The sequence below is a fragment of the Leucoraja erinacea genome, chromosome 6 (genome assembly GCF_028641065.1).
Source record: "Leucoraja erinacea ecotype New England chromosome 6, Leri_hhj_1, whole genome shotgun sequence".
Lineage (NCBI taxonomy): Eukaryota > Metazoa > Chordata > Chondrichthyes > Rajiformes > Rajidae > Leucoraja > Leucoraja erinaceus.
Genome location: NC_073382.1, coordinates 48,360,433 through 48,375,972, shown reverse-complemented (window position 1 = coordinate 48,375,972; position 15,540 = coordinate 48,360,433). Strand labels below are relative to the sequence as shown.

General features: G+C 45.1%; 1 protein-coding gene across 2 annotated transcripts in view; it reads right to left on the bottom strand.

The window, feature by feature from the left end:
• The window catches only part of sacs (sacsin molecular chaperone), a 106,030-nt gene that overhangs the window by 72,734 nt on the left and 17,756 nt on the right, over window positions 1-15,540 (bottom strand). The window contains exons 2-3 of one of the 2 annotated variants that reach the window (XM_055636957.1): window positions 15,028-15,084; window positions 5,060-5,407 (exon numbers count right to left, since the gene is read on the bottom strand). In XM_055636957.1, coding sequence (XP_055492932.1) covers window positions 5,060-5,082 — 23 coding nt within the window. In that variant the 5' untranslated portion in view covers window positions 5,083-5,407; window positions 15,028-15,084. Of the gene's footprint in view, window positions 1-5,059; window positions 5,408-15,027; window positions 15,279-15,540 lie in introns of those variants that run through there. The other variant, XM_055636956.1, reaches the window with a different exon arrangement.

Here is a 15,540-nt window from a genome sequence, read left to right as displayed (position 1 = left end):
GGGGGTGAGGAAACTGGATTGCCACAGTTATATTTTTAAACCTAATCGTGGTACAGGTCCACCACGGATTTTCCAGCAAAACTGGTGATCCGGACCCTCCATTAATCCAGACAAAATCCCCCCCCTCCCCACCACAAATTCCTGAGACCACAACTGTTCACAACTGGTATCAATAATTTGATTGAGAGAACCAAATGAGTTAGATTAGCTTTGACCTGGTCAACTATTTAGACTCCGTCATACAGCATTGAAACAGGCCCTTCAGCCTACATAGCCCACGCGGACCAAGATGTCCCATCTATACACGTCCCACTGCCCACATTTGGCCCATATCCCTCTAAACCTTTCCTATCCTATAAATAGTTCCTCTGGACAGGGTAATGGATAGAAATGTTTGGAGGGATACGATCCAAATGCAGGTAGGTGAGACTGGTGTAGATGTGGAAGTGGCGGCGTTGTTGAACGGCTGCGGCTCGCCTGCAGTCCGTCTGTCTTTACTTTTTGTTGGGTTTTTTTGTCTTGTTTTAGTTAAATTTTGGTTATTAGGTTGTGTTATGTGTGGGGAGGGCGGGGGGTGAAACATGTTCTCTGTCTCTTCCTTCGGGGGAATGCGACTCTTTCTGTCATATCCCCCCTTCTCTGCTCCGTCTGCGCTGAGGCCTAATGGCGGAGCTGGCGGTCTCCAACTGCGACCGACCTCAAGGCTCCGGAAGCAGAGCCAGCCAGGACTTACCAACATGAGGCTGGCCGTCTTCGGAGCTGCAGCGGTGTTCCGGCATTCCAGTGGCAGCAGCCCGGCGCGGGGCTGAGCCGGTGCTCCAGCGAGGGCAGCCTGGCTCGGGGCTGGGACAGTGCTCCGGTGAGGGCGGCCCGGCTCGGGGCTGGGACAGTGCTCCGGTGAGGGCGGCCCGGCTCGGGGCTGGGATGGCGCTCCGGTGAGGGCGGCCCGGCGCGGAGCTGAGACGGTGCTCCAGCGAGGGCAGCCCGGCACGGGGCTGGGACGGTGCTCCGATAAGGCAGCGCGGCTCGGGGCTGAGATGGCGCTCCGGTGAGGGCAGCGCGGCTCGGGGCTGAGATGGCGCTCCGGTGAGGGCGGCCCAGCGCGGGGCTGAGATGGCGCTCCGGTGAGGGCGGCCCGCTCCCGGCTCGGCTCCGCTGAGGACGGCCCGGCGCGGGGCTGAGACGGCGCTCCGGTGGCAGCGGCACGACTCGGGGCTGAGAAGGTGCTCCAATGAGAGCAGCCCGGCGCGGGGCTGAGACGGTGCTCTGATGAGGGCAGCCCGGCGCGGGGCTGAGATGGCGCTCCGGTGAGGGCGGCCCGGCGCGGGGCTGAGACGGCGCTCCGGTGGCAGCGGTACGACTCGGGGCTGAGAAGTTGCTCCGGTGGCTGAGGCAGCGTTCTGGCGTTCCAGCGGCGGCGACCTGAATCCGGGGCTCGGCCGCGGGCCAGTGGACGACTTCGTTGGGAGCTCGCAGGTCACAAGCTGGTGCCTGTTTCCGGAGCTCCCGCGGCAACAGCTGCGTCCGCTGGACTGGAGGGCGGCAGCTTCGACCACCCCGGGCCGCGGAGCTTGAACCGGCCCGTTCGCGGAGCTCGGTTGAGCCGCGGGACTGACTACCATCGCCCGGTGGGGTAACAACATATCGCCTCAGCGCAGAGGGAGAATGAGGAGGGAAGAGACAGTAACTTTAAGACTTTTGCCTCCATCACAGTGAGGAGGTGCCTGGTGAACTCACTGTGGTGGATGTTAATTTGTGTTTATTGTGTGTTTTGTTTATTATTATATGTATGACTGCAGGCAACGACATTTCGTTCAGACCAAAAGGTCTGAATGACAAATAAAGGATCTAATCTAATCTAATCTGGTCAGCGGGCAAGTAGGGCCTGGTCCATTTCCATGCTCTACGACTGAAATGTTCCTAAAACAAGCGAACACGAGATTATAAAGCACATGCAGTGATATCTGAAGCTTCTTTGCAAATCAATATGCAGCAACAATGGGTGTATTCATTTAGGGATTTGAAAAATCTAGTTCAGTCAGCAGTTCGAACAAGTGTCTTTAAATAGTTCAATTGCTCAATGAGGCGGCATTAAATGACATCCAAAGTTATGTCTGCACAATTCACATACGTAAAAAGACTTTCAGAATCACATCTCAAAGATCCATGTACTGATGACATTTGAATTGTGGCGATTGGCTTTGCAAGTAAATAAGGTTTGTGATTTACTTTATCTAACATCTTACAGCCAGGTAAAGGTGCTAATGGGCTTTTAGCATGATGGCCTTTTAGCATTAATTGCTGCATCCTGTATACCGAGGTACATTGCAGACTTTAAGGGTCAACAGGGGATAGAGGAACAGACATATGAACAGATGCAATAGATATAATTGGGGGATTTCAATTTCCCAAATATTAATGGTTTGCCTTAATAGTCGTATAGCATGGACACTGGCCCTTCCACCCAACTTGCCCATACCTACTAACATACCCCATCTATTTGAGTCCCACATGCCCATGCTTGGCCCATAACCCTCTAAACCTGTCCTATCCATGCACCTAGCCAATTGTCTCTTAAATGTTATGAGGTGCTAAAGTTTAGTTTAGTTTTGTTTATTTTATTGTCACACGTACCGAAGTACACTGAAAATCTATTTGTTGTGTGCCAACCAGTCAGCGGAAAGACTGTGCATGATTTCAATCAAGCCATCCACAGTGCACACATACAGGATAAAGGGAATAGTGCAAGTCCAGCACAGTCCGATTAATGAAAGTCCAAGGGTCGCCACTTAAATATTTGGTAGCTCAGAACACGCTCTCTAGTTGTTGATAGGATGGTTCAGTCATCTTATAACAGCTTGTTCAGAGGCAGAATTTTTTGAGGAGTGTCATGGGCAGCTTTTTGATGGAGTATATAGATCTGTAAGCCTACAAAGCTATCAGGCTCCTCCACTTCATAGTGTAAAGGCAGATAAATTCCAAGGACTGACAATAACATTCTTACTACCAGCAGCTTCAGTTCATAAGTTATGGGAACGAATTAGGCCATTCAGCCCATCAATGTGGCTGATCTATCTTTCCCGCTCAACCCCATTCTCCTGCCTTCTCCCCATAACCCCTGACACCCACACTAATCAAGAATCTGTCAATCTCTGCTATAAAAATATCCAATGTCTTGGCCTCCACAGCCACTGTGGCAGAATTCAACAGATTCACCACCATCTGACTATAGAAATTCCTCATTTCCATTCTAAAAGTACGTTCTTTTACTTAGAGGCTATGGTCTCTAGTCCTAGACTCTCCCACTACTGGAAACATTCTCTCCCCATCCAGTTTATTTTAGATTAGTTTAGTGTTGCATGTACCGAGGTACAGCAAAGAGTTTTCTGTCTATCTTCAGTATAAACCAGCATCTACAGTTCCTTCCTACAGATACAGTGAAAAGGGTTTAGACTTTAGAGATACAGTACAGAAACAGGCGCATCTGTCCACCGCCTGCACCGACCAGCGATCACCCCATGCACTAACACTATCCTACACGCTAGGGACAATTTTACAACTTACCAAAGCCAATTATCCCTCAAATCTGCACGTCTTTGGAGTGTGGGAGGAAACTGGAGCACCCGGAGAAAACCCACACGGTCACAAGAACATATAAACTCCATACAGACAGCACCCATGATCAGAATCGAACCTGGGTCTCTGGCGCAGTAACTCCACCGCTGCGCCACAATGTGGTCCCGGATAGCATGCAAGAAAGCTTTTTTGTTGTACATTACCCAGTCAGCAGAAATACTATACATACTTACAATCGAGCCATCCACAGAGTACAGATACATGATAAAGGGTGTAATGTTCAATGAGGAATAATGTTCCACCTTCAAACCATATCAATGACGGCTAGGAAGTAGATGTGATTGTTTTGTTGGGTTGTTTTTACAAGGACTATAAGGATGCCTACACTAGTGTCTCACAAGGATCAGTGCTGGGCCCCTTGCTGCTTCTCATATGTTACCAAGGATCAGTGCTGGGCCCCTTGCTGCTTACAATATGCAGGGATTTAGATTTTACTTTAGGCATTAGAGGTACAGAACATAAACAGGCCCTTCGGCCCACCGCACCAACCAGCACTATTCTACACACTAGGCACAATTTACAATTTTACTGAAGCCAATTTATTAACCTACAAATATGTACGTCTTGAGTTTGGGGGAGAGGGAGGGGGGACCAGAGCATCCGGAAAAAAACCCATGCAGTCACGCGGAGAAAGTAAAAACTCCATACAGACAGCACCCGTAGTCAGGATCGAACCCGGGTCTCTGGCACTGTAAGGCAGCGCCTCTACCGTTGCGCCACTGTGCCACCCATTTAATAGGAACCCGAGAGGCAAATCTTTTTTTTGTACTTTCACAAATGGTGGTGGGCAGTGGAACAATCTGCCAGAGGAGGTAGTTGAGGGAGGTACTATCACAGTGTTGAAAAAATATTTGGACAGGTACATGGATAGGACGGGTTTAGAAGAATGTGGGCCAAATGCAGGCAGGTAGGACTAGTGCAGGTGGGGCATGTTGGTCAGTGTGGCAAATTTGGCCGAAGTTGTTGGTTTCCACCTTGTACGACTCTGCCAGATATCAAAGTGTCAGTAAAATAGGCTTTGGTCGGCATGGAGGAAGGGCCTTGCGTTTCCTTGCAGTTTGACTCTATGGCTGCACAGATCCTCACAGACCCAGTGAGCACTTCCTAAAACTCAGAGCTTTTATATTTTTAGTGCTACTAACGATAAAACACTATGAGTTTGGGTTGCACTCATACCTCCCAACACAAATATATACACGAATAATATATATGTATGTATGTATGCGCACGTATACACACACACACATATATACATATATGATATACACACACAGATATGCGCGCACACAGAGACACACACATATATACACAGATGCGCACACCATTCATGGGGAATAAAAGCTGGTTAATTTCATTTCTAAAACGTGTTTGGAGTTGAAATGAAGGCAGCAGCAGTTTGAAGGACGCGCTGTCAATACTGTACCTGGCTCCAAGTCTTTTCTCCATCGCTTTCCCCTCCTCTAGCTTTGCCGCCAGCAGTGTGGACAACTCATGGATTCGATTTGCTGCCACGCTGCGTGGAAAAAGCCGGCAGTCTCAGCCATTCAGAAGCACCGTTATGCGCCGGAGTTTTTGCTGATCCTGCCCTTTCCAAGCCCATGCCAGGAAACCGTTCACATATTCGATTCAATCCTCCTCTTGCCCGCAAACTGTTCTGCGCGACGGAGAGAGCTTCCTGTCCTGCTCTCCCGCTTCTCATTTGGTTTAAATTTCAACTTAATAATTGGGCTCTTCTTTGCAAAACCGGTATCCCGCGCTGATCCATCTCCCCCTGAAAGAGAACGAAAAGGAAATCACTCGGGAGTCAAGGGTCAGTCACTTCCTGCTACAGTTATGGACACGCCGCTTCTCAATGTGTTACCAATTATAACATTGCTCGGATTCGGCTCCACTGGGGAACGCATTGCCCGGCGTTTGGACTGTGCATGCTGGTAGTTGTAGTGTATGTTGCCTGTTCAATTCCACTATACATCACAATTCAGGAATCAAGAGTGTTGTCATATGTCCCAAAACGGAAAAATGAAATACTTACTTCAATGATACGTTATTTTATACCCCACCCAGGCAGTACACATGTGTCGCGACGTTTCTGGCGTCGACAAAGTTACCTACGTTCACCGAACAGTCCTATCTTTGCTATCTACTGCCTGCAGCCCCTTTGATGCTTGGCACCCCTCCCCCACTGGGTCCCCCCTTTGTCCTGGCTGCCCCCTTCCGGGTTCCCCCTTAATTCGGTATTCAAGAGAGAGTTTGATATAGCTCTTTGGGCTAACGGAATCAACGGATATGGGGAGAAAACAGGAACGGGGTACTGATTTTGGATGATCAGCCATGATCATATTGAATGGTGATGCTGACCTACTCCTGCACCTATTTTCTATGCAATTATCTGTGCTGGGTCCCCCTTCGTTCTCAGCAGCCCCTTGCAACAGCAAAACATTGACGTAAACATATGACTGTAAAACCCGTAACAATAAAATCCAGTGTATATATATCGACACTGCCCAGTCCATCATAGGTACTGACCTCCCCACCATCGAAGGGACCTCTAAGAGCTGCTGCTCCAAAAAAGCAGCCAGCATCATCAGAGACCCACACCACCCTGGTGAGTCACGCTCACATTTAGCTTCTGCCATCGGGAAGAATATATAGGAGCGTGTAAACTGTAACGTCCAGGTTCAGGAGCTGCTTCTTCCCCACAACCATCAGGCAATTAAACACTACAACCTCCAAATAGGCTCTGAACTATATCGACTTGGGGCATTATTTTTGACTTTGCACTATTGTTGTCTGTTTATGTGTGTTTATTTTGTGTGTATAATATGTGTGTATATATATAAAAAAGTGCAAAGTAAAAACATCCCCATTATTTGTTTCTACACATTTTGGATCAGGGTCCTTCTTCAGACTGATTTAGGAGTTTTAAATGAATTATGTTCATTTAAGACTTTAACACTCAAACTTAGAAATTCAATTTCATGACTATCAAAAACTGTGAGAACACACACTAATGTCACAACATGCTCTTTTTTTGCATTAGACTTTCACAGTAATTTGATAAAATAAACTTTTTTTTTAACTTAAACTATTGTGTTTGCTCCAGTCAACCATTAATCCCGAGTCTAAACAGTTTTATAATTGGTAACCAAAGGCTTTCAATTAAATTAATTGTCGGCAAAAGGAATTCCAGATGCTGGTTTACCAAAAAAAAGACTCAAAATGCTGGAGTAACTCAGCAGGTCAGGCAGCATCTCAGGAGAACTGAGCAACATGCCCCAATGGGGAGAAGGCAGGCACGGGTTATTGATAGGGGACGATCAGCCATGATCACAATGAATGGCGGTGCTGGCTCGAAGGGCCAAATGGCCTCCTCCTGCACCTATTTTCTATGTTTCTAACTAGTCCCATCATTCCTTTAACGGGATACCCAACTCTGAACACAATATTGTAAATGTGATTATTCCTGGTGATTCAGCAGGGTTTGATGATGGAGCAGAATTAATGATGGAAATCGGCGTCAGATGCTCCATACTCTGCGAAGCAGCAGAGAGACACTGGATTTCACCAACCAACAAACAGGATGCTCGTGCACAGAGCAAAGATTGTCGGATAAACTGACTGGCATCCATCTGTACTGCACATTCTTGGAAAGAGACTGAAATAGCCCTGAAGCATTAGTGGCATGAAGTCACAAGCTGCTTTTAACATGTTTGTCCATGAGATGATTGATCCAATGTACAAGGCATCAGAGACTGCGATACCTCTTTCACGGGCTCCCTGCATGACTGTTGTGCACTCCATGTATCTATTGCAAAAAAACAAACAGTTCATTTCTAGTGGTAGTCAAATAAAAAGGGGTTCACATCACCTACGTTTCATTTCTCACCAGTTACTCCTTTCCCTGACCCATCCCATCTCTGCGGTTACCTTCAAACCGTACCAACATAAAACATGAAACAGCTCAGGAACAGGCTCTTCAGCCTCCAATGTCTGAGCAGAACATGATGCCAAGACAAACTAATCTCACCTGTCTGCACTTGATCCATATCCCTCCATTCCCTGCACCTATCCAAAATCCTCTTAAACACCACTATTGTATTTGCCTCCGCCACCAACCTCAGCAGCACGTTCCAGGTACCCACTGAAATATTTGCCCCACACATCTCCTTTCAACTTTGCCCCTTTCCCCTTCAAGCTATGCTCTCTCATCTTTGATATTTGCACTCTAGGAAAAAGGACTGTCTACCTCATCTATATATCTCATAATTTTACATACTTCTATCAGGTTTCTCCTGAATCCAAAGAAAATAATCCAAATCTCTCTAACCTCGCCTTGTAGCTAATATAGTCTAATCCATGCAGCATTCCCGTAAACCTCTTCTGTAACTAAAGCCTCCACGTACTTCCTGTATTGGGTCAACCAGAACTGCGCACAATACTACAAACGGGGCCCAACTAACGTTCTAGAAGGCTGCAACATGATTTCCTGACTCTTAGACTCAATTCCCATCCAATGAAGACAAGCATACTTTCTGCCTTCTTTCCCACTCTATCTACTCGTGTTGCCACTCTCAGAGAATTATGGACTTGGACTCCAAGGTCCCCACTATACAACAATACTGTTAAGGATCCTGCCATTAACTGCATATGTTCTCCTTACACTCAACCTCCCAAAGTGCAACACCTCCCATTTGCTTGGATTAAACTCTGTCTGCCATTTCTCCGTCCATTTCTTGAGCTGATTTATATCTCACTGTATACTTTGACAGCTTTCCTCACAGTCTGTGACCCCAGCAGCTTTTGTGGCACCTGCAAACTCACTAATTAACTAACCAACCCATCTATCTACGTTTACAACCAAGTCATTTCTATATATTAACGCACAAGGATGAATGCAAGATGGCACTGGCCCAGTCCTTCATACGGTTACAGGTCAACTGCTCATTAATGGACAAAGTTTCTTTCTGGTTAGACTTTAGAGTTACAGTGCGAAAACAGACCCTTCGGCCCACCGAGTAGAGACCTGGGTTGAATCCTGCATAAGGGGGCTGTCTGTACAGAGTTTGTATGTTCTCTCTGTGACTGGGTGGGTTTTCTCCGAGTGATCCGGTTACCTCCCACACGGCAAATACTTGCAGGTTTGTAGGTTAATTGGCTTCTGTAAATTGTCTCTAGAGTATAGGATAAAACTAGTGTATGGGATGATTGTTGGCCAGTGCAGACTTGGTGAGCCGAAGGGCCTATTTCCATGCTGGATTTCTAAACTGAACTAAAGAAAAGGTGATGCATGTAAAAAGAGTTCAGTGCACAAGTGATTACTAATGGTATACAGCAATGATGGAATTGTTGTACAACCTAATTTTACAGGAGAACAGTAGCACGCATGGTAAATATTATTGCACACTGTCATTGGTGAATAGGTCTGAAGAAAGGTCACAACCCGAAACGTTCCCTATCCATGTTCTCCAGAGATGCTGCCTGACCCGCTGAGTTACTCTTGAACTGTGCTTTTTTTGGGGGTCATTGGCAAATACTTCAATTAATTTGACATGTATGTAGCTACAGAGCAATTTATCATTAATCTGACACTGTGGACATTATAGCTCAGGTTGCAAAAGAAGTAATGAGTTTTCGAAACTTCAACCATCCAGTCAATAATGTAAATCATTAGGACTCCATAGTCTTATTGACAGCCGGAAGGACAAGCAAACCACCATGGACTAATTACCTAAAAGATGGCAACATTTGATGAATAACTGTCCTTGAGGGAATAATCAGGGAATCTATATTCATAGAAACATAGAAAATAGGTGCAGGAGTAGGCCATTCGGCCCTTCAAGCCTGCACCGCCATTCAATATGATCATGGCTGATCATCCAAATCAATATCCCATACCTGCCTTCTCTCCATACCCCCTGATCTCTTTAGCCACAAGGGCCACATCTAACTCCCTCTTAAATCTAGCCAATGAACTGGCCTCAACTGCCTTCTGTGGCAGAGAATTCCACAGATTCACCACTCTCTTCATCATACTATATTCACCGGGTGGCACCACCTGCAGTGGCTGCCTCGTCTACAGTCTGTCTGTCCTTTCTTCTTTTTGTTATTTTTAGTGTGTGTTAAAAAGTATATTTTAGTGTTCCTTGGTTTGTTTTATGTGTGGGGGTGGGGGAAACTTTTTTTCAATCTCTTACATCGACAGCGATACGATTTATTCGCCCCGGCTGCGGATGGTTAGACTGCCCCGACCGCGGGAGACAAGAGGAAGAAGATTGAATGTTATTGCCTTCCATCACAGTGAGGAATGTGGAATCCACTGTGTTGGATGTTTATGTTAACTTTTATGTGGTTGTGTGTCTTGTTGCTTTCCACTTAGTATGGCTGTATAGTAACTCAAATTTCACTGTATCTTAATGGTACATGTGACAATAAACTGACCTTGAAACCTTTCATGCGTCACAATTACTTGCAGCTTAAAATAAAGTTCCTCACCTCACCAGAAGAAAGATTTAATATGAATCTGAGAGGCAACTTTTTCACACAGAGTGTGGTGGATTTATGGAATGAGCTACCCGAGACGATAGTTGAGGCAGGTACTATAACAAAATCTAAAACACATTTGGACAGGTACATGGATAGGAAAGGTTCAAAGGGATATGGGCAAAACGTGGGCAGGTGGGGCTAGTATAGATAGGGCAACTTGGGTTAATGGGCCCTTTTCCATATTGTCCAATGCTATAACTCTACCTCACCCTGGACGTTTTGAGTTGATTTGAGTTTAGTTTATTGTCACGTGCACTGAGAGAAACTTTGTACTAGTGAAAAGCTTTTGTTGCGTTCTATCCTGTCAGCGGAAAGACAATACATGATTACAATTGAGCCATCTGCAATCACTTTAAACTTGATACATAACCCCTCTGCTTATTTTACTAGTATATTTAATATCTCAAACAAAAATCCCTCATGATTTTGAAGAGACCATAGAAACATAGAAAATAGGTGCAGGAGTAGGCCATTCGGCCCTTCGAACCTGCATCGCCATTCAATATGATCATGGCTGATCATCCAACTCAGTATCCTGTACCTGCCTTCTCTCCATACCCCCTGATACCTTTAGCCACAAGGGCCACATCTAACTCCCTCTTAAATATAGCCAATGAACTAGCCTCAACTAACTTCTGTGGCAGAGAATTCCAGAGATTCACCACTCTCTGTGTGAAAAATATTTTTCTCATCACGGTCCTAAAAGATTTCCCCCTTATCCTTAAACAGCTGGATGTTATTGTTTTCTCTGCTGATGTTACCTTATACAAACAATCAAATCAACTCTTCCTGTTTCTGCACCCCATTGACAAGAGTTCTATATGGTCTATGAAACTTACAAAATATCGACTGCCAGATCACATTACAAATTTGGAAATTCCTTCTGAAATGGAAAACTGATGGTAGGATAGAGTCATTCAGCACAGAAACAGCCCCGATGGGCCATCTTGCCCATGCCGAACAAGATCTTTACTGTGAAGGTCCTGTCCTGGTTTGACTTCCCAAAATACAACATGTTGCACTTATCTGCATTAAACTCCATTAACCATTCCTCAGCCCACTTTCGATAGACTGTGGAAACAGGCCTTTCAGCGCACCAATTCCATACTGACCATTAATCACCCCAAAAACTAGTTCTACAGTATGTCCGACACGCTTGCCCAACTGATCAAGGTTCTTCTGGAATGTTTGATAACCATCTTCACTATTTATAATAATACCCACTTTGGTGCCATCTGCAAACTTACTAATCATAGACACAAAGAACTGCAGATGCTGCTTTACGCCAAAGATAAGCACAAAGCGCTGGAGTAATTCAGCAAGTCAGGCAGCATCTCCAGAGACAAAGGATGCCATTTTGGGTCTGAACCCTTCTTCAGACTCTTTTCTCAGTCTGAAAAAGGGCCCTTATCCAAAACGCCACCATCCTGTTTCTCCAGAGATTAGTTACACTGTGTGGCAGAAATTCTATTACTGTGCCACTGTGCCACCCCCAATTGTTTGGCTAATAAACAATAGAGTAATAAACAATCCACACATCATTTTCCCCTTGGCTATTGCAGATCCACCACTGATTTTCCAGCACCCTTGGTTCCAGAACCTTGCTGTACTATCTGTTTTGCTGGACCAACAGAAGTCACATAATACTGATACAACATTACACCGCTGAACCCACTAACATTACCCCTCCTGCACGCCATTAGTTTATTATTGAAATATTAGATGAATTAGAAAATTATGTACTTTATATCGGAGTTTATTTTTGAAATATGAGAAGAGTTGTGGACATAGCCCAGACAATCACACAAACCAACCACCCTTCCATTGACTCCATCAACACTTCACACTGCCTCAGCAAGGCCGAGCTACAGTGCAGTTCTGACTCCCATCTACTGGGATCTTATATTGGAGATCTTAGTACTATCTTTAATCAGAGTTTATTGGACTTCAATGCTATAACTCACTGTGGTGGATGTTAATTTGTGTTTATTGTGTATTTTGTTATTTATTATTATATGTACGACTGCAGGCCACGAAATTTCATTCAGACCGAAAGGTCTGAATGACAAATAAAGGAATCTAATCTAATCTAATCTAATCTAATATCTTGCAACAAATATTGTACTTTTTTTTGTCCACTTTGGACAGCTTGATTGCATCTGTGTGTTCTTTTTACTGACTGGATAGCAGAAAAACAAAATATTTTCACTGTACCGCAGCACATGTGACAATAATAAACAAAACCAAAAACTTATGTTCTTTATATCTGATGCAGATATGCCGGATTTAACGTAAATACAAGTCTGACTCTTTCCAGAATGGGCAGATAATCCAGGACAATGGCAATTTGTAAATCTACACTAGTTCCTTCTGTGGAATACACATCCCTTGCAATAATGGAAACTTATACAGGGTTCTATAACTCAACAGAATGTCTGAGTCTAATACCATAAGGGAATATTAGGTCTGTTAATCAAAATGTTGCTCAAATAGAGGTGGCGCAGTGGTGCAACAGTAGAGTTGCTGCCTGACAGCGCCAGAGGCCCATGTTTGACCCTGATCTCGGTTACTGTCTGCCCATTGTTACATCATGCATTCTGCAATGATCAACAGGCTTGCATCTCTCTTACCTTTGTAACTTAAGAGTTATAGAATTGTGTGATATCACGTAGACAGGGAGACTAAAGCTATGGAGAGTTTTGTAAACAACGATGAGAAGTTTAAAATCAGTTGTCCTTCTGGGTACCAATATAGGTTAGCAGGCATTGGGGTAAAATACCTGTTGTTCAAAGGTTATGGGAGAAGGGAGCAGAATGGGATGGAGAGGAAAACATAGGTCAGTCATGATTGAATGGCAGAGTAGACTTGATGGGTCAAGGCATTTTGATTTAATCCTCAGCAATAGGCATTTTAGTTATTTCTTTCGGGAGCAGCACACAAACCAACTTACTGAATGCATGTCATGTAATTATTGTGGCAAAATGTTTTAGCCATTGAAGGTCTTCAAAATTAAACCATTTAATCTGAGTGTGTATAAGTACAAAAATTATTTACTTCATTCGTGGCTCCTTTTAAATTTTGAATTGACTTGAGAGAAACAGCGTATAGAAACAATCCGGAACTGCAGATGCTGTTACTACACAAAAGGACACAAAGTGCTGGAGTAACACAGCAGGTCAGGCAGCATCTCTGGATAATGCGGATAGGTGATATTTCAGGTCAGGACCCTTCTTCAGACAGAAGTCTGTCAGTCTGAAGAAAGGTCCTGACCCAAAACATCTACACACAAAGCATCCAAGGTCAGGATCAAACGTGGGTCTCTGACACTGTGAGGCAGTGACTCTACCCGCTGTGCCAATCACCTATCCATGTTCTCCAGTGATGCTGCCTGACCTGCTGAGTTATTCCAGCACTTTGTGCCCTTGAAAGCAACAGCATGGAAACAGGCCCTTTGGCCCACAGTCCACACCGACACATTTATACTAGCTCAACTTTATCTCATCCACTACACACTACAGAGGGTCAATTAATCTACAAACTCGCACGTCTTTGAGAAGTGAGAGGAAAATTAAGTACCTAGAGGAAAACCATGTACAGGGAGAACATGCAAACTCTACACAGACAGTACCCAATGTCAGGACCAAACATGGGTTCTCTGGCACTGTGAGGCAGCAACACTACCTGTTGCGCCAGTTACTCTGCAAATGTTCACAAATTTAATTTTCTCCACTCAATGATTACAGGTGGGTTTTTTCCTACTTTACTGTTCTTCCAATAAATTCTGAGCTCTAGGTTTGAACCAAGCTCCAATTCCATTAGCGTTTGAACCAATAACGGCACCTCAAAAACAGCAAATTAATGTAGAGAGTGAACCAAATTAATCCGTGAACCAACACTGCATTTTGATTTTTTAGAGAACATTATGTATATTTGCATATGGTTTTTACTGCTTGAATTTGCAGGAGATAAATTAGCAAAATCAGTGATAGCTTAACCTTCACCTGAAATTCATTATTTCATTCACCAGTATAATATTGCTACATTCAGATTATTCATAAGGAAATTATGCTTTTTTACCCATTTAAATGATTGTTAAATATTTACACTTGGTAACGGTATGTTTAATTATAACTTTAATTACAGCTTTAATTACAGATACAAATGTTTTCAAATTCCTGCTTTCTCCAGAGCTGCTGCCTGACCCGCCGTGTTATTCCAACACTTTTATTTCTGGTGAACCAGCATCTGCAGTTCCTGCTTTCAGTCTAGCTATAGTCATTTGTTTTAATGTAACTTGCGATGCGGATGGAGGCTGCTAACCTGTCAGCCAGTCAGGTCCTTACAGGTTGAATCCGATCTCTTGATGATGATATTTGCTTCCACTACACTGCACCGTTTGGCCGCAGTTGATTGCTGCGCATTGTACAATTGTCATCGGCAAGCAGCTACCCCTCGGCGCCACCGCCACCGCCACACCCCGGGGTGAGTGGAGTGGGATGGGGAGTGGGATGGGGGGGACGGGACGAGCAAGAGGACCCACCCCAAGCAACGATCCAGACAAAAGCCACACAGAAACCGCACAGGGCGGACAATGGAATGGACTCGCCGCTGCGTCTGTGCACCGGCCCACAGGCAGCTCATTACATCCCATTGCCCTGATGATGGCTCAAAACACTTGTACCTCCTTTGATGGACAAAATATGCTGGAGGAACTGAGCGGGTCAGGCAGCATCACTGGAATAAAAGGAATAGGTGACGTTTAGGGTCGAGATCCTTCTTGCACACTAGTATCTCCTTTGTCAGCCCCACCCATTCATTCGGAGGACAAGGTTTCTAGGCAATACTCACCTCAGCGCCAGCTCCAACGCCTCTGCCCTCAGTGTGATTGCCTCTTCCTTCTTGACCCTGAAACAAAGCAGTCAGTGATTGTAACAATTCCGATCCGTGTAACGGGGGTGCTGCTACATAGCGGTGGCTGGCGGCATCCTCCCGGCTCCGTGCAATAATATTTGTTCTCAGTCGCTATAGCAAGCCTTGCTAATGCCGCAGCCGTGAGTCCACACACACGATCCACAAGTCCACTGCACCAACTCTGGCCCACCGCTCACCAAACACCAAGGTACCGCACTGCGCAGGCGTTTGTCTCATTTAAAGGGTCACTGCCTTCTTCAATGCTACTTTATTTGTCACGTGTACAGTAAAATACATTTTTGTACACAGTCCAGTACGTATCACTATGCATAAGCACATAAGCAATAGTTATTTAGCGTATAGACACAAAATGCTGGAGTAACTCAGCGGGGCAGGCAGCATCTCTGGAGAGAAGGAATGGGTGGCGTTTTGGGGTCGAGACCCTTCTTC